Source organism: Arachis stenosperma, chromosome 3, assembly GCF_014773155.1.
Source record: "Arachis stenosperma cultivar V10309 chromosome 3, arast.V10309.gnm1.PFL2, whole genome shotgun sequence".
In the NCBI taxonomy this organism is placed as follows: domain Eukaryota; kingdom Viridiplantae; phylum Streptophyta; class Magnoliopsida; order Fabales; family Fabaceae; genus Arachis; species Arachis stenosperma.
The window spans coordinates 96720277-96743099 of record NC_080379.1 but is presented as its reverse complement, the minus strand read 5'-3'; the positions used below and the strand labels follow the sequence as shown (position 1 = coordinate 96743099).

The 22823-nt window shown below is 36.0% G+C and overlaps 1 protein-coding gene and 2 non-coding genes across 3 annotated transcripts; 1 reads left to right on the top strand and 2 right to left on the bottom strand.

Annotated features, from left to right (window-relative positions):
* Window positions 1-133: 133 nt before the first annotated feature.
* Window positions 134-207, bottom strand: TRNAW-CCA (transfer RNA tryptophan (anticodon CCA)). Its single transcript has one exon. It is a non-coding gene; the product is annotated as a tRNA-Trp (tRNA).
* Window positions 208-5669: 5462 nt separating this feature from the next.
* On the bottom strand, window positions 5670-6188 carry LOC130968495 (photosystem II CP47 reaction center protein-like). The gene has a single exon (XM_057893793.1). The coding sequence runs from the start codon at window positions 6186-6188 to the stop codon at window positions 5670-5672; it is 519 nt and encodes a 172-aa protein (XP_057749776.1).
* A 15831-nt stretch (window positions 6189-22019) lies between these two features.
* LOC130971403 (small nucleolar RNA R71) lies at window positions 22020-22123 on the top strand. The gene has a single exon (XR_009082624.1). It is a non-coding gene; the product is annotated as a small nucleolar RNA R71 (small nucleolar RNA).
* Window positions 22124-22823: the final 700 nt, after the last annotated feature.

The window sequence follows — 22823 nt, the reverse complement described above, 5'->3', positions numbered from 1 at the left end:
TTTGTTTAGTGATGTTTATTGACCTCCTATTTCTTTTCTTTGTTTTAACCACAATCCCCAGGAGGTCAAATTCAGCCTTTAAACTACTGTTTAATTATTTCATTGTCATTCTCCAATATAACAAGAATCGAATCACGCTCTGTAGGATTTGAACCTACGACATCGGGTTTTGGAGACCCACGTTCTACCGAACTGAACTAAGAGCGCTTATTATTTATTTTTTTTAATAACATAATAATATTATATTATTAAAATAAAGAACTTAAACGTAGCAATGGCATGATAATACAATATGATGATAATGCCGCGGTTGTCATTGATCAAGAGGGAAATCCAAAAGGAACTCGAATTTTTGGCGCAATCGCCTGGGAATTGAGACAGTTAAATTTCACTAAAATAGTTTCATTAGCACCTGAGGTATTATAAGAAAAAACATTTTTTTATTTAATGAAAATGAAATAGATAAATTAATAAATTATGTCTTACACATATATCTAATTATTAATAAAATTGGATTTCGTTTTTTATTTTTTTAATATATATTATTCTTTTTGAATAAAAATAAGTATAAAAATAAATATAAAAATATAAAAAGAAATATATAAATAAGATATTATATAGATATCTTTCTATTAAAGATATATAAATATACTAGATATCTTTCTTTAATTTTAACTAAAATATTTTCAAATTATATTACTCTAATATATATTAGAAAATATAGAACACGGAGCATGCTGATTATATCAAAAGTAAGTAAAGGGTAACATTTATTTTCCTATGGGTAAGGACACCATCACCGACATAATAACCTCTATACGAAATGCTGACATGAATGGAAGAGGAACGGTTCTAATACCATGTACTAACATTACTGAAAACATTGCTAAAATGCTTTTACGAGAGGGTTTTATTGAAAACGTGAGAAAACATAGGGAAGGGGGAAATCTTTTTTTAGTTTTAACTCTACCATATAGAAGAAATAGAAAAGGATAATCTAAAACGCGTTTGAATTTAAAACGGATCAGTACTCCTGGTCTACGAATCTATTCTAATTATCAACAAATTCCAAGAATTTTAGGGGGGATGGGAATTGTCATTATTTCTACTTCGAGAGGTATAATGACAGATCGAGAGGCTCGATTAGAACGAATCGGCGGAGAAGTTTTATGTTATATATGGTAATCTTTCTGATATCCGAATTATAGAAAAAATTCTATCAATTTTTGTAAAAAAGTAAAGAGAGATAAAACAAAACACAAGTCTCTCATATCACTCCTCATACCTTAATGAATGCGTGAAATGGGTTTAACAGGAATTGTTATAAAGAAACGGATTCATGAGGGTTTAATTCAATATTGCTGAATCAATTTCCCCTGTGGGGTATGTTCGGGGTTGGTTCATTTATTTTCAATTTTAAATAATGAAAATATCAGTCTAGGCTATATTTCTGAAAAGGTTCAACATACTCTTTATATATATTTCTACCACAGAGAAATAAAAAATGCAAGTATAAATTCTTTAATTAGACTTTTTTTTAACTTCAATATTATTGGTTTTGAGGGGTACGATTAGAATAGAAGTTAAAAATTGAAGGAAACCTTATTTTCTTCCATTAAAATGGATCCGAGATTAAGTTGAAGGAATGATAAATATGAAAATACGGGCCTCTGTTCGTAAAATTTGAAAAAATTGAAACCCTTCTTATTGGATGGCCGTGATACTTCCCAAAAATCGAAATTCTTGATCAATGGAAGAACAATATCACCATCTTTTTTCAATAAGATACCAAAGTGGATGATTGACTCATTCCATACTAGAAAGAATCGCAGGAAATCTTTTGATAACACGGATTCCTATGTTTCAATGATATCCCACGATCAAGATAATTGGCTGAATCCCGTGAAACCATTTCATAGAAGTTCATTGATATCCTCTTTTTTTAAAGCAAATCGACTTCGATTCTTGAATAATCAATATCACTTCTGTTTCTATTGTAACAAAAGATTCCCTTTTTTTGTGGAAAGGGCCTGTATCAATAATTATTATTTTACGTATGGACAATTCCTCAATATCTTGTTCATTCGGAACAAAATATTTTCTTTGTGCGGCGGTAAAAAAAAACATGCTTTCTTGGAGAGAGATACTATTCCACCAATCGAGTCACAGGTATCTAACATATTGATATCTAACCATTTTCCGCAAAGTGGTGACGAAGGGTATAACTTGTACAAATCTTTCCATTTTCCAATTCGATTCGATCCATTCGTTCGTAGAGCTATTTACTCGATCGCAGACATTTCGGGAACACCTCTAACAGAGGGACAAATAGTCAATTTTGAAAGAACTTATTGTAAACCTCTTTCAGATATGAATCTACCTGATTCAGAAGGGAAGAACTTGCATCAGTATCTCAATTTGAATTCAAACGTGGGTTTGATTCACACTCCATGTTCTGAGAAATATTTACCATCCGAAAAGAGGAAAAAACGGAGTCCTTGTCTAAAAAATGACAAAGAAATAAAAGTTGATAATTCTAAATCCAATTTCGTTTCAATTAATATATTACCGGAAAATTGAGGTAATACAAACAAAACAAGGATTTCAAACAATTTTTCGAATCGCAGTACAGTATTTCAAAACAAGGAAAAATTGCCATGTTTTTTCCTCCAAAAGACCTCTTTCCTTTGGTTTTTATTATTTATTATCTTGAAATAATGAATTGAGTTTGGATAGGCATTTTTGATGCGGCTATTGAGATAGCCCTTTTGGCTATATTTTCTGCGACTCCGCCCATTTCATAAAGTATTCTACCGGGTTTAACGACAGCTACCCAATACAATTGATATGAATATAGAAAGAATAAAGAAAAAATGGAATTGTCGAGAACCCTTTAAATCAAGTAGTAATGTAATGATTCAAGGGGTTCTCACAAACAACAAACATATTTACATATAATTAATTCCAATTTTGTTATGTGGTTTATTTCTCTTTTTTTGGGGGGTTGTATTAATTTTCATTAAAAAAATTTAGAAAAAATTTGATAGAATGGCTTCAACCTTGTCAACCGAGAATGAGAAAATAAAATCTGGATAAATACCAATACCTATTACGGGTATAAGGATAGAAATCGAAATAAATAATTCTCGCGGACCAGAATCAAAAAAATACGAGTTTGGTGTATTAAAAAGCTTGTATCCATAGAACATCTGCCGTAACATGGATAATGAATAAATAGGAGTTAATATAATTCCAATTGTGTTTAAAAAAAATTATTAGTATTTTTGTCATTAAAAGATATTTTTGACTGGTTAGTATTCCAAAAAAAATCATCAATTCTGCAACAAAACCGCTCATGCCTGGCAATGCAAGAGAAGCCATTGATAAGATACTGAAAACTGTGAATATTTTGGGCATTGGGATAGCCATTCCACCCATTTGGTCAAGATAAAGAAGACGTAGTCTATCATAACCAGTTCCCGCCAAGAAAAAAAGCGCAGCACCAATAAATCCATGAGAGATAATTTGTAAAATGGCCCCGTTGAGCCCCGTATCACTTATAGAACCAATTCCAATAATTATGAAACCCATATGAGATACCGAGGAATAAGCTATTCTTTTCTTTAAATTACGTTGACCAAGAGATGTTGAAGCTGCATAGATTATTTGAATTGAACCTAATAACATTAACCAGGGGGAAAATATGGAATGAGCGTGAGGTAATAATTCCATATTAATTCGAACCAATTCATATGCGCCCATTTTTAATAAGATTCCGGCTAAAAGCATACAAGTGCTGTAATGTGCCTCTCCGTGGGTGTCCGGTAACCATGTATGTAAGGGTATAATCGGCAATTTTACAGCAAAAGTAAAAAGAAATCCCATATAAAATATTATTTCGAGCACCCCAGGATACGATTGATTAGTTAATGTTTCAAAATTTAATGTCGGTTCATTAGAACTATATAAACCGATACCTAGAATTCCCATTAATAAAAAAATAGAGCTTCCCGCAGTGTATAAAATAAACTTTGTAGCTGAATACAAACGTTTCTTTCCCCCCCACATGGATAAAAGTATATAAACTGGAATTAATTCCAATTCCCACATGATGAAAAAAAGTAAAATGTCTTGACAAGAAAAAGGTCCTATTTGACCGCTGTACATTGCTAGCATCAGGAAATGGAATAATCGGGATTCTCGAGTAACCGGTTGAGCCGCTAAAGTAGCTATAGTGGTAATAAATCCCGTCAATAAAATGGGTCCTATAGAGAGTCCATCTATTCCGAATCTCCAGTAAAAATCAAAAAAATTAATCCATTTATAATTTTCTGTCAGTTGGATTAATGGATCATCCAATTGGAAATGATAACAAAATGCATAGGCTGTTATCAGCAGATCGATTAAACATATGCAAATTGTATACCACTTAATTACCTTATTTCCTCGATGAGGAAATAAGAATATTAAGGAACCCCCGGCTATTGGTAAAAGTACAACTATTGTTAACCAAGGAAAATAATTCGTGATAAAAATAAGATACACTTGGGCTAGAAAAACCCGCGCTCAAAATAGAAAGATAATAGAAATATCTTTCTATTTTGAGCGCAGATTTTTGCCAGTAAAAAACGTATTCTCGTGGTGTTTGTTTTTTGAAAAAAAGAAAGGGGCGGTCTCAATAAGCTAGACCCATGCTTCGAGTTGTTTCATGCCACAAATAAACTCGAACACTTAAGAAATCTGTAGGACAGGCGGATTCACACCTCTTACAACCGACACAGTCCTCCGTTCTTGGGGCAGAAGCTATTTGCTTAGCTTTACACCCGTCCCAAGGTATCATTTCTAATACATCGGTGGGGCAGGCTCGGACACATTGAGTACATCCTATACATGTATCATAAATCTTTACTGAATGTGACATTGGATTTGGATCTATAATTTTTTTTTAACACCAAAAATGGAAAATTTTCGATCTAGTAAACTCGTAAATAAATCATATATTTAGACACTAGATGAATCAACGATTTACCTGAATTTTGATACTCAAAACCGACTTCTGGATCAATTCATAAGAGGAGAGGGGACCAAGATACTTTGATTTCTTACGTTTTTGCAAACGTGCGAGTTTGTTGAATTACACTATTCAAAATTAATATTTATATGATAAATCACTATTAATACTATTTATTCAATATAAATACTAGTTTTATTCAATATAAATAATATAAATACTAGTTATTCAACAAGTTCGATTGATTGATACGAGTTGATTTTCTGTTACGATAAATTGAAGAAACAATAGCCGGTCCGATAGCAGCTTCAGCGGCTGCAATGGCAATAACAAAAATAGAAAAAATATTTCCCTTTAATTGGCGACTATCAAAAAAATCAGAAAAGGTTACGAAATTTATATTAACTGCATTCAGTATAAGTTCAAGACACATAAGGGCTCTAACCATATTTCGGCTCGTGATCAATCCATAGATACCGATAGAAAATAAATAGGCACTCAAAACAAGTCCGTTGGGGTGGACGTACACTAAGATGGAAAAGGCCCGCCAATATGCCCAATGTCCCTGCTGCAATATGATGAGAGGCTATTCCCCCCGGAACAAAAGGATCAAAACCTTCTACACCCCATGCGGGATTTACGGATTGAACCCTTCCGGTTAGGCCATAAGGAACACCCATATCCCAGGACCATACAATCCTGTTACATGAAATGCGCCAAAACCAAAACAAGCCACCCCTGCAAGAAATAAATGAATTCCAAAGATTTTTGGCAAATCCAAAGAGGGTTTGCCTGTACGTTCATCACAAAAGATTTCTAGATCCCAATAGACCCAATGCCAGATAGCCGCCAAAAAGCACAAGCCCGAAAACACAATATGTGCTCCAGCCACACCTTCATAACTCCAAATACCCGGATTCGGCGTAGTACCTCCTGTGATACTCCAACCGCCCCACGAATTGGTTATTCCTAAACAAGTCATGAAGGGTATAACAAACATACCCTGTCTCCACATTGGGTCAAGAACAGGATCAGAGGGATCAAAAACTGCTAATTCATATAGAGCCATCGAACCGGCCCAACCAACAACCAGAGCCGTATGCATTATATGGACAGAAAGTAAGCGGCCGGGATCATTTAATACAACAGTATGAACATGATACCAAGGCAAACCCATGAGAATACCCCTCTTTTTTTTCACCTACTCTAAACTTCCGAGGACATGCGAAAAATGATAATAGGTCTCGTCCTTAAGGTGAAATTTCATGTTCTTCTAATAATAATAAGATTACTCAAAAATAAAACAATTTCTTTTTTATATTAAAAATTTGAATAAATACTAAAGAAATGAAAAGAAAAATCGATTTGAAAAATAAGAAATGTTTCTTTTTTTAGTAAAAGCATAACCTTACTTATGATAAAGTAGAAACTAGAATCATCTTTAGGTCAAACAAATTCGATCAATTAGAATATTTATATATTAGAAAAATAAAAAATGAAAATTATATAAATAGAAATGTCTGTTCACAACACAAAACATGAATAGGAATAAATGAGATTTGTGGATGTGGATAAAGAAATGGTTATGATACTATAATTTACGTTTTATTGAATTGAGTATCTTTTTCCAGTTTTTGCGTTTATTCTGCAGAAGCAAATTAAGTCAAAAGGGGATGCTATATTATGTTTTTAAATAAAAAGCCTAATGGATATAAAAAAACAAAGTGCACAACTAGGGCATATCATTTTATGTAAAGTAGTGGAGAATTATGGGACAAAAAATATATATATATATAATCATTGATATATATTATATATATAAGAAAATTTCGAAATATTCGAAATAGAATTTCTATATTCATTCAATAATTTGAAATTTTCACATATTCAAAAATATTAATATATAATCAATATTACTATAAAATCATATCATATATAATAGAGAATATTATATAATTTCTAAGTTTTCATGTAAAAAAAAGTTTGAATTTCAATATCTATATCTTTTTTTATTTTTTTTAAATAAAAATAATTCTATTAAATAAAAATTTTTACTTATAACTCATATAAATATCTATTTTAGAATCTATTTATTATAAGAAGAAAAAATATTTTGAATGGAATATTTGAATGGAATACTAAATTGGTGATCCAAAAATGATAAATTTTTGAATTTCTTTTAAAAAAGAAAAAAAGAATATGCATCTCTTTGGATTCAAAAATGAAATAGAAATAAAAAAGATTTGATAATAAATGAAAAACTACGAATTTTTTGTTCCATTTCCGACGAGATAATAATAATAATTATTGAAATGTTTATATCTTTTGTTAAGCTCTTTCTATATATACGAATTCTTCTTATTCATTTGAATATATGAATATAAATATATATTCAAGTGAATATATGTCCAAGGTCCAATATTGTATGTGCCAATCAAATTCCCCATAACACTCATAATTTTCAACTTTACGCAGATCCCATTGTATTCCGGAAGCCCGAAGCATCGGTCCTGATAAACCCCAATTAATTACTTCCTTTCCACTAACAATGCCTATTCCCTCAACCCGTTCTAAAAAAATGGGATTTCGCGTAATAAGTTTTTGATATTCAACAACCCCTGTTAAAAAATAATCGCAGAAATCCAAACATTTATCTATCCAACCATGAGGTAGATCGGCCGCGACTCCCCCGATACGGAAAAAATTATGCATCATTCTCATACCTGTCGCAGCTTCGAATAGATCATATATTAATTCTCTTTCTCTAAAAATATAGAAGAAAGGGGTTTGTGCACCAATATCCGCCATAAAAGGTCCCAGCCATAATAGGTGAGAAGCTATACGACTCAATTCCAACATAATTACTCGAATATAGCTATATATAAATATTGATATATATGTATCTCCAATTTGAATCAGTCTCAATTGATCCCTTGTTACTTCTCCTACGATAAGTATTAGTTCGAGATAGGGATGACAGGATTTGAACCCGTGACATTTTGTACCCAAAACAAACGCGCTTGGTGCTATTCAATGAAATAGCACGGTTTCATAATGTTCTCCTAATTTGTGCTTAAGTGTGAAAACATACTTTTTAAGCCTTTAATTGATTAATTTTGATTCACCTTTGATTCCATTAAATGCTTTGATGCGTTTGTTAAGTGAATTCAGGTTGAAAAGGCTAGGGATGGATCAAAAGAATGAAGAGAAAAGTATGCAAGGTGGAGAAATCATGGAAAACCAAGGATTTGGGATGCATTCACCGATGTGAACGCGTGGAACAACGCGCACATGTGAATTTGAAGTTGCATGGCGACGCGTACGCATACATGACGCATACGCGTGGATGGAAAATTGCCAAGCGACGCGTACGCGTGGGCATGTGACTTCATTAAAGTGAAAACACTGGGGGCAAATTCTGGGCTACCCAAGCCCAAACCAACTCACTTCTGAGCCTATTTCATGTAGAAATCAAAAGGAGTCAATGGGAGAAGTCATAATTGAATTTTGGAGGGAATGCTTTAGGATAGTTTCTAGAAAGAGAAGCTATCTCTTCTCTCTAGAATTAGGTTAGATGTAGATTAGGAATTCTTAGATATATGTTTAATTCATGCTTTGGTTTACTTTTCCTTTATCAATTCCTGTTCTTCTACCTTTGCTTTCTTAGATTAGTGATTTACTTCTTGTAATTATTTACTTTTATATTGATGCTCTCTTCCTTCTTCTATTTTCCTTTTAAGGCAATTTATGTTCATGGTCCTTTGTTGATGATTTCAATTGTTGTTATTAATTTCTAGCAGTTAGTAGTTGTAGATCTACTTTTCTTGCAATTTCATCTTGCTTTCCTTTTATGCCTTCCAAGTGTTTGACAAAATGCCTGGAAGGATGCTAGAGTAAATTTTTCTCCTCTTGGCTTGGGTTGAGTAATTGGAGACTCTTGAGTTATCAAACTCTTTTGTTGATTAATAATTGAAAGTTGCTAGTTGATTTGAATTCTACTAAAGCTAGTCTTTCCTTAGGAGTTGACTAGGACTTGAGGAATCAAATTGATTATTTCCACTTGACTTTCCTTCATAGTTAGAGGTTGACTAAGTGGAGCAATAAAGAATTCTTGTCCCAATTGAGGAGGATAATGAGGATAGGACTTCTTGTTCTCATTCCTTACCAAGAGCTTTCTTAGCTGTAAGTTTAATTCTCGCAATTTACTTCTCTTATCCCTTATCCAAAACCCCTAAATACTTGTCCCATAACCAATAACAAGAACACTTCCTTGCAATTCCTTTGAGAGATGACCCGAGGTTTGAATACTTCGGTTTATATTTTTGGGGTTTGGTACATGTGACAACCAAGTTTTTGTATGAGAGGATTCTTTGTTGGTTTAGAAACTATACTTGCAATGAGATTTCATTTGTGAAATTCTTTACCGACGAAAATTCCGTTCATCAAAATGGCGCCGTTGCTGGGGAATTGCAAATGTGCGCTTGTTATTGGTTATTGTATATATGTGAATATTTTGAATATGTTTGCCTTTTGTTTCCTTGTTGGTTTTTGCTAGTCTTAGGATTTGGTTTTCTTTGTTTTTCATTAGATTTTGTTTTCATTTACTCTTGCTATCATGAATTCTCACCCCTTTGGCTCTGAGTTTGGTTCAAATTATGTTGTAGGAAATGGTAATTTCAAGGACAACATGCATCAAGGATGGAACAATCAAAGATGGGACGAGCCACAAGGATTTGATCCACCCTCTTGGCAATAACCCCCTCTAATGTACCACGAGCAAGATCCATTCCAAGATGCATACCAGGGCAATTATTATGGTGGACTTCTTCATGACAATCAACAACCATCATACTTTACCTATGAACCTCATCCTCAACATAACCATCAACCATACTCACAAGCCCTCTACCACCAAACACCTCCATATGATCTCTCATCCTCCCATTTATGATTTGAGTAAGGGAAAATATTTAGATAAAATTGATGAACAAAGGATTGAAATTAAGAGATCTTGTGAGGAGGTAGAGGGCCTTAGAAAAAGGAGGACGGGATATGCTTTGTCAAGATCCTTGGAAGCTTCTTTGCCTAGGTTGTCATCTACTTCTACATTTGAGTTGGTAAAATTCATTTCTATTAGCTTTATTATCTTAAGGACAATAAATAAAAGTGCTAGGTGGGAGACACCCCACCATGGTAAAATTTTTTCATTTTCTCTTTTGTGAATATTAGCAAAATTAGTTTAAATTCATGTTTTGATTGGTTTGTTGAGTGTAGTTGGTAGTCTAGTATGTTAAATAAGGTTTTATGGTGTTTTGGTAGCTGTTTGGAGGTTTGGAATGCTTGGTTTGGTGCAAGAACTTGGAAGAATTTTGAAAAACAGAACACCAACCCACGCGTACGCGTGCCCCACGCATACGCGTGACCCAAGTATTTTCGACCATCCACCCGCACGCATCACCCACGCGTACGCGTGGATTCAAGATTTTCACCTCCCAGCAAAAAAACCCGAGAGTTGTGCCTGAAGTGTGCTAGACTTGTGCCTTTGGCACAAGCTAACCTACGCGTACGTGTCACCTCACGCGTACGCATCGCCGCTCTCAATAACCCACCACACGTACGCGTGACACACGCGTACGCGTCGCTCCCATTCCACCATCCCACGCGCACGCGTCGCACGACGCATACACGCGGATCGCCTTATTTCAACACTCCTCTTTTCTTCTCTCCTCTCCATTTCTTCCCTTCTTCTTTCTCCCTCTCTTCTCCTCTCTTCTTCCCTTCTCTTACCTTTCATCCAACACTACCAAACACCATTGATAACAATTCCTTTTAGTTAGTTAGTTGTTTAGTTAGTTTAAATTTTCATTTAATTTTCTCCTTTTTCTTTGATAAGTGTTAGATTATTAATCTTGTTTACTGTTTATTGCTATTGATTACTGATGAGATGTTAGTCTAACATCATTGTTGTTGATTTTCATTGTTGGATTCTTTGTTGAGGTTACAATTCATTACTTGGTTTTGAATCTTTCATGCTTAACTTTTGTGAATACCAAGTGAATAACATTGCCTTTAGAGCTTGTTAAATCTTTTTGAATTGCATGATTTGGCCACCATGTGATTTGAATCCTTTCTTTGATTAGGCAATTTCTTGATGTTGGATGTTGTGCATTTCTCGTAATGCATTGTGTTTCATGATCATATGCATCCAAATGTGTGTTTGGCTTGAATGCTTTCATACTTCTTTACTGCTTGTTTGGTTATCTTAACCTACGAGTTTAAAGTATTTCAAGCACAGTAGAATGAGTGAAGTGCATGCTTCTCTTGTGACATTTTTTATGCTAGTGAGTGTTCTAAAGGGCGCCTAATTTAGAATTCACACACCTATTTTCCTTAACATCACACTAATTCACTCACTCAATTCTAGTGATTATTATCTCATTCCAACAATGTATGCTTCCTTACTTTTGCACTTACTTTTCTTACTATCATGCCTTCTAATTTCAAGATGAGTCATTATAAGCAAACAAGGAAGCAGGAGAAAGAACATGTAGCAACCGGTTAACCTACCAGTTGAAGGTAGCAATTCGGAGAGTCGTCGTACCCTACTGCTCATCTTCAAATGCACCGAGGACGGTGCAAACCTTTAAGTGTGGGAGGTCATCCGACCAGTCGGTATTTTTGGGTGACAAGTTTCTAATCCCAACACTTTTGCATTTCATTCTTAGGTCTTTTAGGATTTTAGTTGTATTTTCTTATTTTACATACATATACATAATAAGCTTAGTCAAAATAATGATATTTTTCAAGAAAATTACCTATAGGGCATTGACATCCCAATTGATTTGAGTGAAAACTTTTCATTGAACTTTCTTGAATTATATTTTGTGGGACATATTTTGAGCTAAGAACACAAGCTTATGAGTTTTGAGCCTAATTGTGTGGTTACATCTTATAAACCACTTATCTTCCTTCTTGTGTACATTATTCTCTTCCTATGATTATAATCTTTGATTTGTTTGATTCTTTATGTCCATTATTTTGTGTATACATGCATTTATATAATTAAGGCCATTGTTTCATTATCTCACTTTCCCAAATAGCCTACTTTTTATCTTCCATTGTTAGCCAACTTTGAGCCTACGAGTAACCCACTTTGTTCTTTAATGTAGCACATTACAAGCCTTAAAGTGAAAAACAATAAATATCCTTAATTTGGATCTTTGATTAGCTTAGGCTAGTGAGTGTGTATCATTCAAGTGTGGGGAAACTTGGGACATTGGTTGGAAAAAGATGTGTGTGTGTTGTAGTTTTGTTAAAAATATTGGGAATTGGGTACATGCTCATGTGTTAATTAAATGTGAAACCATATGCATTGATGCTTTTGTATATGATATATTGCAAAAAAAAGAGAGAAAATAAAAAAAAGAAAAAAAATAGAAAAAGAAAGAAAAAGAAAAGCAATAAAAAGGGAACAAAAATGCCCCAAAGTGAAGCTCAATAATAATCAATGCATATGAGTTATGATCAAGAAGAGAATGCATGAGTGTGTAAAAAAGTGAAGAATGGGTAGTTAGGTTAGCTTTGAAATTGTATAGGTTGCTATATAGGTTTGGTGGGAAGTTTAAGTTAATCAAAGATTCAAATTCTAGTCCACTTGATCATATGCATCCTACCTTGACCCTAGCCCCATTACAACCTATAAAAAGACCTCGTGATATATGTATGCATGCATAGAATAATTGTTGATTGTTATATGAAAAATAAATCTTGGAAAGCATCATTAGAGGGGAATTGAGTAAATCAACCCTAAATACTGAGCGACTAGAGTGCAAACACTTCCGGTGAGGGTTTGATTTCTCAATTACATGTTTTCACCTAGAATCATCACTTTTCGTGCAAGTTACAAAAATCTTTAATAACTCAATTCAATTGTGGGTTTGGCTTGGTTGTTAATACCTTTAGCCCTTACGCTTACATATGTTTTCTTGGAAGTTGATTTATTTTGACCAAGTAAGTACATTCATCTAGATAGTTGCATATAAATAGATTGCATATAGCTTAGTTTGCATTTAATCAATGATAGTACCCTTTTCTCTTTCTTGGTTAAGCATAAGGACATGCTTGGTTTAAGTGTGGGGAGATTTGATGTACCACTACTTCGTGGTACATTTTGTACTTAATTTAGGTGGATTTTATCCACTTTTCCCACATTTATTCAATGAAATAGCACAGTTTCATAATTTTCTCCTAATTTGTGCTTAAGTGTGAAAACATGCTTTTTAAGCCTTTAATTAATTAATTTTGATTCACCTTTAATTCCACTAGATGCCTAGATGTGCTTGTTAAGTGAATTCAGGTTGAAAAGGCAAGGGATGGATCAAAGGAAGGAAGAGAAAAGCATGCAAGATGGATAAATCATGGAAAACCAAGGAATTGGGATGCATTCACCGACGCGCACGCGTAGAACGACGCGCACGCGTGAATTTGAAGTTGCATGGCGACGCGTACGCATACATGACGCATACGCGTGGATGGAAAATTGCCAAGCAACGCGTATGTGTGACCCACGTGTACGCATCGATGCTCGCACGTGACTTCATTAAAGTAAAAATGTTGGAGGCGAATTCTGGACTTCCCAGGCCTAAATCCAACTCACTTCTGAGCCTATTTCATGCGAAAATCAAGAGGAGTCAAGGGGGGATGTCATAATTGAATTTTGGAAGGAATGCTTTAGGATAGTTTCTAGAGAGAAGCTCTCTCTTCTCTCTAGAATTATGTTAGATGTAGATTAGGAATTCTTAGATCTAGGTTTAATTCATGCTTTGATTTACTTTTCTTTTATCAATTCTTGTTCTTCTACCTTTGCTTTCTTAGATTAGTGATTTACTTCTTGTAATTCTTTACTTTTATATTGATGCTCTCTTCCTTCTTCTATTTTCCTTTTAATGCAATTTATGTTCATGTTCCTTTGCTATTGATTTAAATTGTTGTTATTAATTTCTTGCAATTAGTAGTTGTAGATCTACTTTTCTTGCAATTTCATCCTGCTTTCCTTTTATGCCTTCTAAGTGTTTGACAAAATGCTTGGAAGGATGCTACAGTAGATTTTTATCCTCTTGGCTTGGGTTGAGTAATTGGAGACTCTTGAGTTATCAAACTCTTTTGTTGATTAATAATTGAAAGTTGCTAGTTGATTTGAATTCCACTAATGCTAGTCTTTCCTTAGGAGTTGACTAGGACTTGAGGAATCAAATTGATTATTTCCACTTGACTTTCCTTCATAGTTAGAGGTTGACTAAGTGGAGCAATGAACAATTCTTGTCACAATTGAGGATGATAATGAGGATAGGACTTCTAGTTCTCATTCCTTGCCAAGAGCTTTCTTAGCTATTAGTTTAATTCTCGCAATTTACTTCTCTTGTCCCTTATCCAAAACCCTTAAATACTTGTCCCATAACCAATAACAAGAACACTTCCCTACAATTTCTTTGAAAGACGACCCGAGGTTTGAATACTTCGATTTATATTTTTGGGGTTTGTTACTTGTGACAACCAAGTTTTTGTATGAGAGAATTCTTTGTTGGTTTATAAACTATACTTGCAACGAGATTTCATTTGTGAAATTCATTACCGACAAAATATCCGTTCATCAAAATGGCGACGTTGCCGGGGAATTGCAATTGTGCGCTTGCTACTGGTTATTGTATATATGTGAATATTGTGAATATGTTTGCCTTTTGTTTCCTTGTTGGTTTTTGCTAGTGTTAGGTGATGGCAAGTCATCTTATGCTAGTTTTACTTGCATTTTTTCCTTACTTTTATTAGGTTTATTACACTTTCTTGCACAATAAGTAAGTGATTAGAGTGGAATTTCGTGTTTATCTTGGCTCAATCAAACATGGTTGATTTTATACAAAATCATGTGATTTATGAACAATTTAGTTGATTATTATGAATGATGCAAAACCTTGTGATTTTGGTGAGACTTTGATTGCTGGTTTGGTTGATGACAGGAGAAAAGATGAATATTTAAAAACAGAGAATCACTAGGTGCAGATGAATGCTACGTTCATTTGAAGAACGCTACGTTCACAAGTGGTGCGCACGCGTACAAGGCGCTCTAGCGCAGGATGACAATGTTGGCAATCCACGCGTATGCGTACATGGCGCGCACGCGTGGGTGAGGGATTAGCGTTCACAAGCCACGAACGCAACGTTCACTTCGAATGAACGCCGGTGATAATTTCAGAGTTGGGATTTGAAATTGGTCACCGACGCGCACGCGTGCATGACGCGCACGCGTCGATGTGACAGATGTGGTGGTTGGCGTGAATGCGTACATGACGCTGGAACGCAGAAGTGAAGTTTTACCATCCACGCCCTCGTGCACAAGGCGCGCACATGTGAAGATCGTTCATGGCACGAACATAGCATTCAATCAATGAACGCTACAAAGGACGCGCATGCACGGATGGTACGCGCAAGCATGGTTGAAGCTGAAGATCGCATCGACGCGCACGCATGCAGTACACGCAGCGTCGATGGTGCAACATTGCAAGGGACACGCACGCATATAGGATGCGCACGCGTAGGTAAATAAACGCAGCGTTCACTTTAAGAACGCTATGCTCTCCTGAAGCAAGCTCCCAACCATACTAACTAAGGATCCATTCTGATCTGTTTCATCAAAGGCCAGAAAGCCTATTTCAAGTACTGGGATGACCAAATTAGAAAGTGTATAAATAGGAGAAAATTCAATTTCATTAGGGGACTTTTACCTTTTATTCGGGGATCTCTTCAGCATATTTTTCTTCTTCACCTTTCCTTTTCAAATTTCTTTAGAATTTTAGATCTGGTTTTAATTTCTTTTCGGTTCTTCATCTTCTGCACTTTTCTGTTCTGTTTTGGTACTAGAGAAATGATGAACTAAACCCCAATTTTATTAGGGGGAGGTGATCTACTGTAATTATAATGAATCAATGAAATTCTTCTTCTTCTCAATTGAATTGTGTAGCTATTGGGTATCTTCTGCTTTGATTGTGAATTATTCACTCTGGAAGGGGGTTTAATTCAGTGAATGTGGGTGTGAGCTAGTGCACGAAATTGTGATCTCAATGGCACCAACAACTTGGTACACAAAATTGTAATCTCAACTCTTTTTCACAACTTCGCACAACTAACCAGCAAGTGCACTGGGTCGTCCAAGTAATAAACCTTATGTGAGTAAGGGTCGATCCACAGAGATTGTCGGATTGAAGCAAGCTATGGTCACCTTGTAAATCTCAGTCAAGCAGATTCAAATGGTTATGGAGTTTTAATAATTTAAAAGATAAATAAACATAAAATAAAGATAGAGATACTTATGTAATTCATTGGTGGAAATTTCAGATAAGAGTCTGGAGATGCGTTGTTCCTTCTGAATTTCTGCTTTTCTACTGTCTTCATCCAATCTTTCATACTCCTTTCTATGGCAAGATGTATGTTGGGTGTCACCGTTGTCAATGGCTACTTCCCGTCCTCTCAGTGAAAATGGTCCTCTACGGTTTCAGTACGGCTAATCAACTGTCGGATTGCTCGTCTCGGATGAAAAATACCATGCACAGATATCGTATGGCTAATCAGCTGTTGGTTCTCGATCGTGTAGGAATAGGATTTACTATCCTTTTGCATCTGTCACCATGCCCTACAGTCACGAGTTTAAAGCTCGTCACAGTCATCCCATCCCAGATGCTGCTCGGAATACCACAGACAATGTTTAGACTTTCCGGAACTCAAGAATGCTACCAATGGATTCTAGCCTATACCACGAAGATTCTAATCTTGGATTTAGATGCCCCATTTTCAGAGGGGAGTCAATGTGAATCGTTGATTAGAAACCCAAGAGATATACATTCAAGCTTCTCTTCATGTAGAACAGAAGTGGTTGTCAATCACGCATTCATAAGTGAGAATAGTGATGAGTGTCACATAATAATCACATTCATCATGTTCTTGTGTGCGAATGGATATCTTAGAATAAGAATAAGCATGAATTGAATAGAAAACGGTAGTACTTTGCATTAATACTCGAGGAACAGCAGAGCTCCACACCTTAATCTATGGTGTAGAAACTCCACCGTTGAAAATACATAAGTAAAAATAGGGTAGGCATGGCTAAATGGCCAGCCTCCCAAAATGTGAACAATGGTCCAAAGATGTTCCAAAAGCTCCCTAGTACAATAGTAAAAAGTTCTATTTATACTAAACTAGTTACTAGGGTTACAAAAATAAGTAAATGATGCAGAAATCCACTTCCGGGCCCACTTGGTGTGTGCTTGGGCTAAGCATTTAAGCTTTCATGTGTAGAGACCTTTCTTGGAGTTAAACACCAGTTTGCAGCCTGTTTTGGGCGTTTAACTCTATCTTGTAACTTGTTTCTGGCGTTTAACGCCAGAATAGGGTAGAAAGCTGGCGTTGAATGCCAGTTTGCGTCGTCTAAACTCGAGCAAAGTATGGACTATTATATATTGCTGGAAAGCCCTGGATGTCTACTTTCCAACGCAATTGAGAGCGCGCAATTTGGGTTTTTTAGCTCCAAAATATCCATTTCGAGTGCAGGGAGGTCAGAATCCAACAGCATCAGCAGTCTTTTTTCAGCCTCTAAATCAGATTTTTGCTCAGGTCTCTCAATTTCAGCCAGAAAATACCTAAAATCACAGAAAAACACACAAACTCATAGTAAAGTCCATAAATATGAATTTTGCTTAAAAAATAATAAAAATATACTAAAAACTAACTAAATTATACTAAAAACTATCTAAAAACAATGCCAAAAAGCGTATAAATTATCCGCTCATCACAACACCAAACTTAAATTGTTGCTTGTCCCTAAGCAACTGAAAATCAAATAGGATAAAAAGAAGAGAACATATAATGAATCTCACAATATCAATGAAACTTAGTCCCAATTAGATGAGCCGGGCTAGTAGCTTTTTGCTTCTGAACAGTTATGGCATCTCACTTTATCCTTTGAAATTCAGAATGATTGGCATCTATAGGAACTCATAATTTTAGATAGTGTTATTGATTCTCCTAGTTCAGTATGTTGATTCTTGAACATAGCTACTTTATGAGTCTTGGTCGTGGCCCTAAGCAGTTTGTTTTCCAGTATTACCACCGGATACATAAATGCATGCCACAGACACATAACTGGGTGAACCTTTTCAGATTGTGACTCAGCTTTGCTAAAGTCCCCAGTTAGAGGTGTCCAGAGTTCTTAAGCACACTCTTTTTGATTTGGATCACGACTTTAACCACTCAGTCTCAAGCTTTTCAGTTGGACCTTCATGACACAAGCACATGGTGAGGGACAACTTGATTTAGCCGCTTAGGCCTGAATTTTATTTCCTTGGGCCCTCCTATCCATTAATTCTCAAAGCCTTGGATCCTTTTTACCCTTGTCTTTTGGTTTAAAGGGCTATTGACTTTTTCTGCTTGCTTTTTCTTTTTCTTTGTTTTTTTCGCCACTTTTTTTCGCTACTCTTTTTTTTCTTTTTCACTGCTTTTTCTTGCTTCAAGAATCAATTTCATGATTTTTTAGATTATCAATAACATTTCTCTTTGTTCATCATTCTTTCAAGAGCGAACAATTTTAACATTCATAAACTTCACTATAAAAAATATGCACTGTTCAAGCATTCATTCAGAAAACAAAAAGTATTGCCACCACATCAAAATAATTAAACTAATTTCAAGATAAAATTTGAAATCCAAGTACTTCTTGTTCTTTTGTAATTAAGCACATTTTTCATTTAAGAGAGGTGAAAGATTTATGGAGTTATTCATAGCTTTAAGACATAGACTCTAGACACTAATGATCATGTAATGAAGACATAAACATAGACAAACAATAAGCATCAAATCCGAAAGTATTTCTTGTTCTTTTGTAATTAAGCACATTTTTCATTTAAGAGAGGTGAAGGATTCATGGAGTTATTCATAGCTTTAAGACATAGACACTAGACACTAATGATCATGTAATGAAGACACAAACATAGACAAACAATAAGCATCAAATCTGAAAATAGAAAAATAAATAGACAAGGAGATTAAGGAACGAGTCCACCTTAGTGAGGGTGGCGTCTTCCTCTTTGAAGATCCTATGGAGTGCTTGAGCTCCTCAATGTCTCTTCCTTGCTTTTGTTGCTCCATCCTTAGTGCTTTTGGTGCTCCTATCCTTAGTTGCTCCTAATAGTTGTGTGGAGAAAAATGTATCCCTTGATGTATCTCAGGGTTTCTTGATGATGATCCTCCTCATGCTCTTGTTGAGGTCCATGAATGGGCTCTCTTATTTGCTCCATCTTCTTTTTAGTGATGGGCTTGTCCTCTTCAATGAGGGTATTTTCCTCTATGACAATTCTAGCTGAATTGCATCGGGATCACCTTTTTTCTTGGCCACAACTTCATAGAAGTGGTCTTGATGGACCTTTGAGATGAATCTCTCCATTTCTCATGACTCGGAGGTGAAAGCGTTTGCCTTCCTTTTACTCTTTCTAGAGGTTTCTCCGGCCTTAGGTGCCATAAATGGTTATGAAAAACAAAAAGCAACGTTTTTACCACACCAAACTTAAAATGTTTGCTCGTCCTTGAGCAAAAAAAAAAGAAAGAAGGGGAAGAAGAAGAGAATGGAGGAGATAGAGGGAGAGATTGAATTCAGCCAAGGGGGTATAAGGTGATTGTGATGTGTGAAAAGAATATAGGGAAGAGGATAGGATTTGATAGGTGAGTGGTGTTTTTGGGTAGAGTGTTATAGAGATGTGTGAGGAGGAGAGAGAGAGGTAGGGTAGGTAGGGATCCTGTAGGGTCCACAGATCCTGAGGGGTCAAGGATTTGTCATCCCTGCTCCAATTAGGCGTGTAAACTCCCTTAGTGTGCATTCCTTGCATTTAACGCCAGACTGCTACTTGTTTCTGGTGTTAAACGCCAGCTTTTATTCCTTTCCTAGCGTTAAATGCCAGGCTGCAACCTGTTTCTGGCGTTTAACGCCAGCTTGTTGCTTCTTTCTGGCGTTTAACGCCCAGAATGGTGCCAGACTAGGCGTTAAACGCCCATTCTGCTACCCTTACTGGCGTTTAAACTCCAGTAAGTTTTTCCTCCAGGGTGTGCTATTTTTACTGCTATTTTGGATTTTTCTTTAATTTTTGCAGTTGTTTTTGTGACTCCACATGATCATCAACCTATAAAAAAGAAAATAACATAGACAAATAAAATTGGGTTGCCTCCCAATAAGAACTTCTTTAATGTTAATAGCTTGACAGTGAGCTCTCATGGAGCTTCAGAGATGTTCAGAGCATTGTTGGGGCCTCCCAACACCAAACTTAGAGTTTGAATGTGGGCGTTCAATACCAAACTTAGAGTTTATTGTGGCCTCCCAACACCAAACCTAGAGTTTGACTGTGGGGGCTTTGGTTGACTCTGCGTTGAGAGAAGCTTTTTTTGCTTCATCTCCATGGTTACAGAGGGAGATCCTTGAGTTTTAAACACAAGGTAGTCCTTATTCAATTGAAAGATCAACTCTCGTCTGTCCACATCAATCACAGCTTTTGCTGTGGCTAGGAAGGGTCTTCTAAGGATGATAGATTCATCCTCATCCTTCCCAGTGTCTAAGATTATGAAATCAGCAGGGATGTAAAGGCTTTTGACCTTTACTAGCACGTCCTCTACCTGTCCATAAGCCTTTTTCATGGATTTGTCTACCATCTCTAATGAGGATTTGGCAGCCTGTACCTCAAAGATTCCCAGTTTATCCATTACAGAGAGTGGCATTAAGTTTATGCCTGACCCCAAGTCACACAGAGCCTTCTCAAAGGTCATGGTGCCTATGGTACAGGGAATTAAGAATTTACCAGGATCCTGTTTCTTTTGAGGTAATGTCTGCCTAACCAATTCATTCAGTTTATTGGTGAGCAAGGGGGGTTCATCCATCCAAGTCTCATTACCAAATAACTTGGCATTCAGTTTCATTATTGCTCCAAGGTACTTAGCAACTTGCTCTTCAGTAATATCTTCCTCCTCTTCAGAGGAAGAATAGTCATCAGAGCTCATGAATGGCAGAAGTGGGTTCAATGGAAACTCTATGGTCTCTAGATGAGCCTCAGATTCCTTAGGTTCCTCAAATGGGAACTCCTTTATGTCCAGAGGACGTCCCATGAGGTCTTCCTTACTAGGATTCACGTCGTCCTCCTCCTCTCTAGGTTCGGCCACACCAAGTAAGGTTATGGCCTTGCCCTCTCTTTTTGGATTCTCTTCTGTATTGCTTGGGAGAGTACTAGGAGGGGTTTCAGTGACTCTTTTACTCAGCTGGCCCACTTGTGCCTCCAAATTTCTAATGGAGGACCTTGTTTCATCCATAAAACTTAGAGTGGCCTTAAATAGATCAGAAACTATGTTTGCTAAGCTAGAGGGGCTCTGCTCAACATTCTCTGTCTGTTGCTGAGAGGATGATGGAAAAGGCTTGCTATTGCTAAACCTATTTCTTGCACCATTATTAAAGCCTTGTTGAGGCTTTTGTTGATCCTTCCAAGAGAAATTTGGATGATTTCTCCATGACGGATTATAGGTGTTTTCATAGGCTTCACCCATGTAATTTACCTTTGCCATTGCAGGGTTCTCAGGATCATAAACTTCTTCTTCAAAAGATGCTTCTTTAGTACTGTTGGATGCATTTTGCAAACCATTCAGACTCTGAGAAATCATATTGACTTGCTGAGTCAACATTTTGTTCTGAGCCAATATGGCATTCAGAGAATCAATTTCAAGAACTCCCTTCCTCTGAGGCGTCCCATTATTCACAGGATTCCTCTCAGAGGTGTACATGAAATGGTTATTTGCAAACATTTCAATGAGTTCCTAAACTTCTGTAGGCGTTTTCTTCAGGTGAATAGATCCACCCGCAGAATGGTCCAATGACATCTTAGACAATTCAGACAGACCATCATAGAATTTATCCATGATGGTCCATTCTAAGAGCATGTCAAAAGGACACTTTTTGGTCAATTGCTTGTATCTTTCCCAAGCTTCATAGAGGGATTCACCTTCTTTTTGCCTTAAGGTTTAAACATCCACTCTAAGCTTGCTCAACTTTTGAGGAGGAAAGAATTTGGCTAAGAAAGTCGTGACCAGCTTATCCCAAGAGTTCAGGCTATCTCTAGGTTGAGAGTCTAACTATATTCTAGCTTTGTCTCTTACAGCAAAAGGGAAAAGCATAAGCTTGTAGACCTCAGGATGAACTCCATTGGTCTTAACAGTATCACAGATTTGCAAGAATTCAGTTAAGAACTGAAAAGGATCTTCTGATGGAAGTCCATAAAACTTACAATTCTGTTGCATTAGAGAAACTAATTAAGGCTTTAGCTCAAAGTTGTTTGCTCCAATGGCAGAGATTGAGATGCTTCTTCCATGGAAGTTGGAATTTGGTCCAGTGAAGTCACCAAGCATCTTCCTTGCATCTATGGCATTGTTGTTGGGTTCGGCTGCCATGTCTCCTTCTTTTTTGAACATTTCTGTCAGGTCCTCTCCAGAGTGTTGTGCTTTAGCTTCTCTTAGCTTTCTCTTTAGAGTCCTTTTAGGTTCAGGATCAGCTTCAACAAGAATATTTTTATCCTTGATCCTACTCATATGAAAAAGAAGAGAACAGAGAAAGAAGAGGAATCCTTTATGTCACAGTATAGAGATTCCTTTATGTGAGTAGAAGAAGAGAAGAATAGAAGAAGGAGAAGAGAAAAATTCGAACACAGAGAGGGAGAGAGGGTTCGAATTATAAGAAGAAAAGAAG

Bases quoted from the DNA above. Each gene is read 5' to 3' on its own strand.
- LOC130968495 (XM_057893793.1), bottom strand. From the start codon at position 6,188: ATGGGTTTGCCTTGGTATCATGTTCATACTGTTGTATTAAATGATCCC.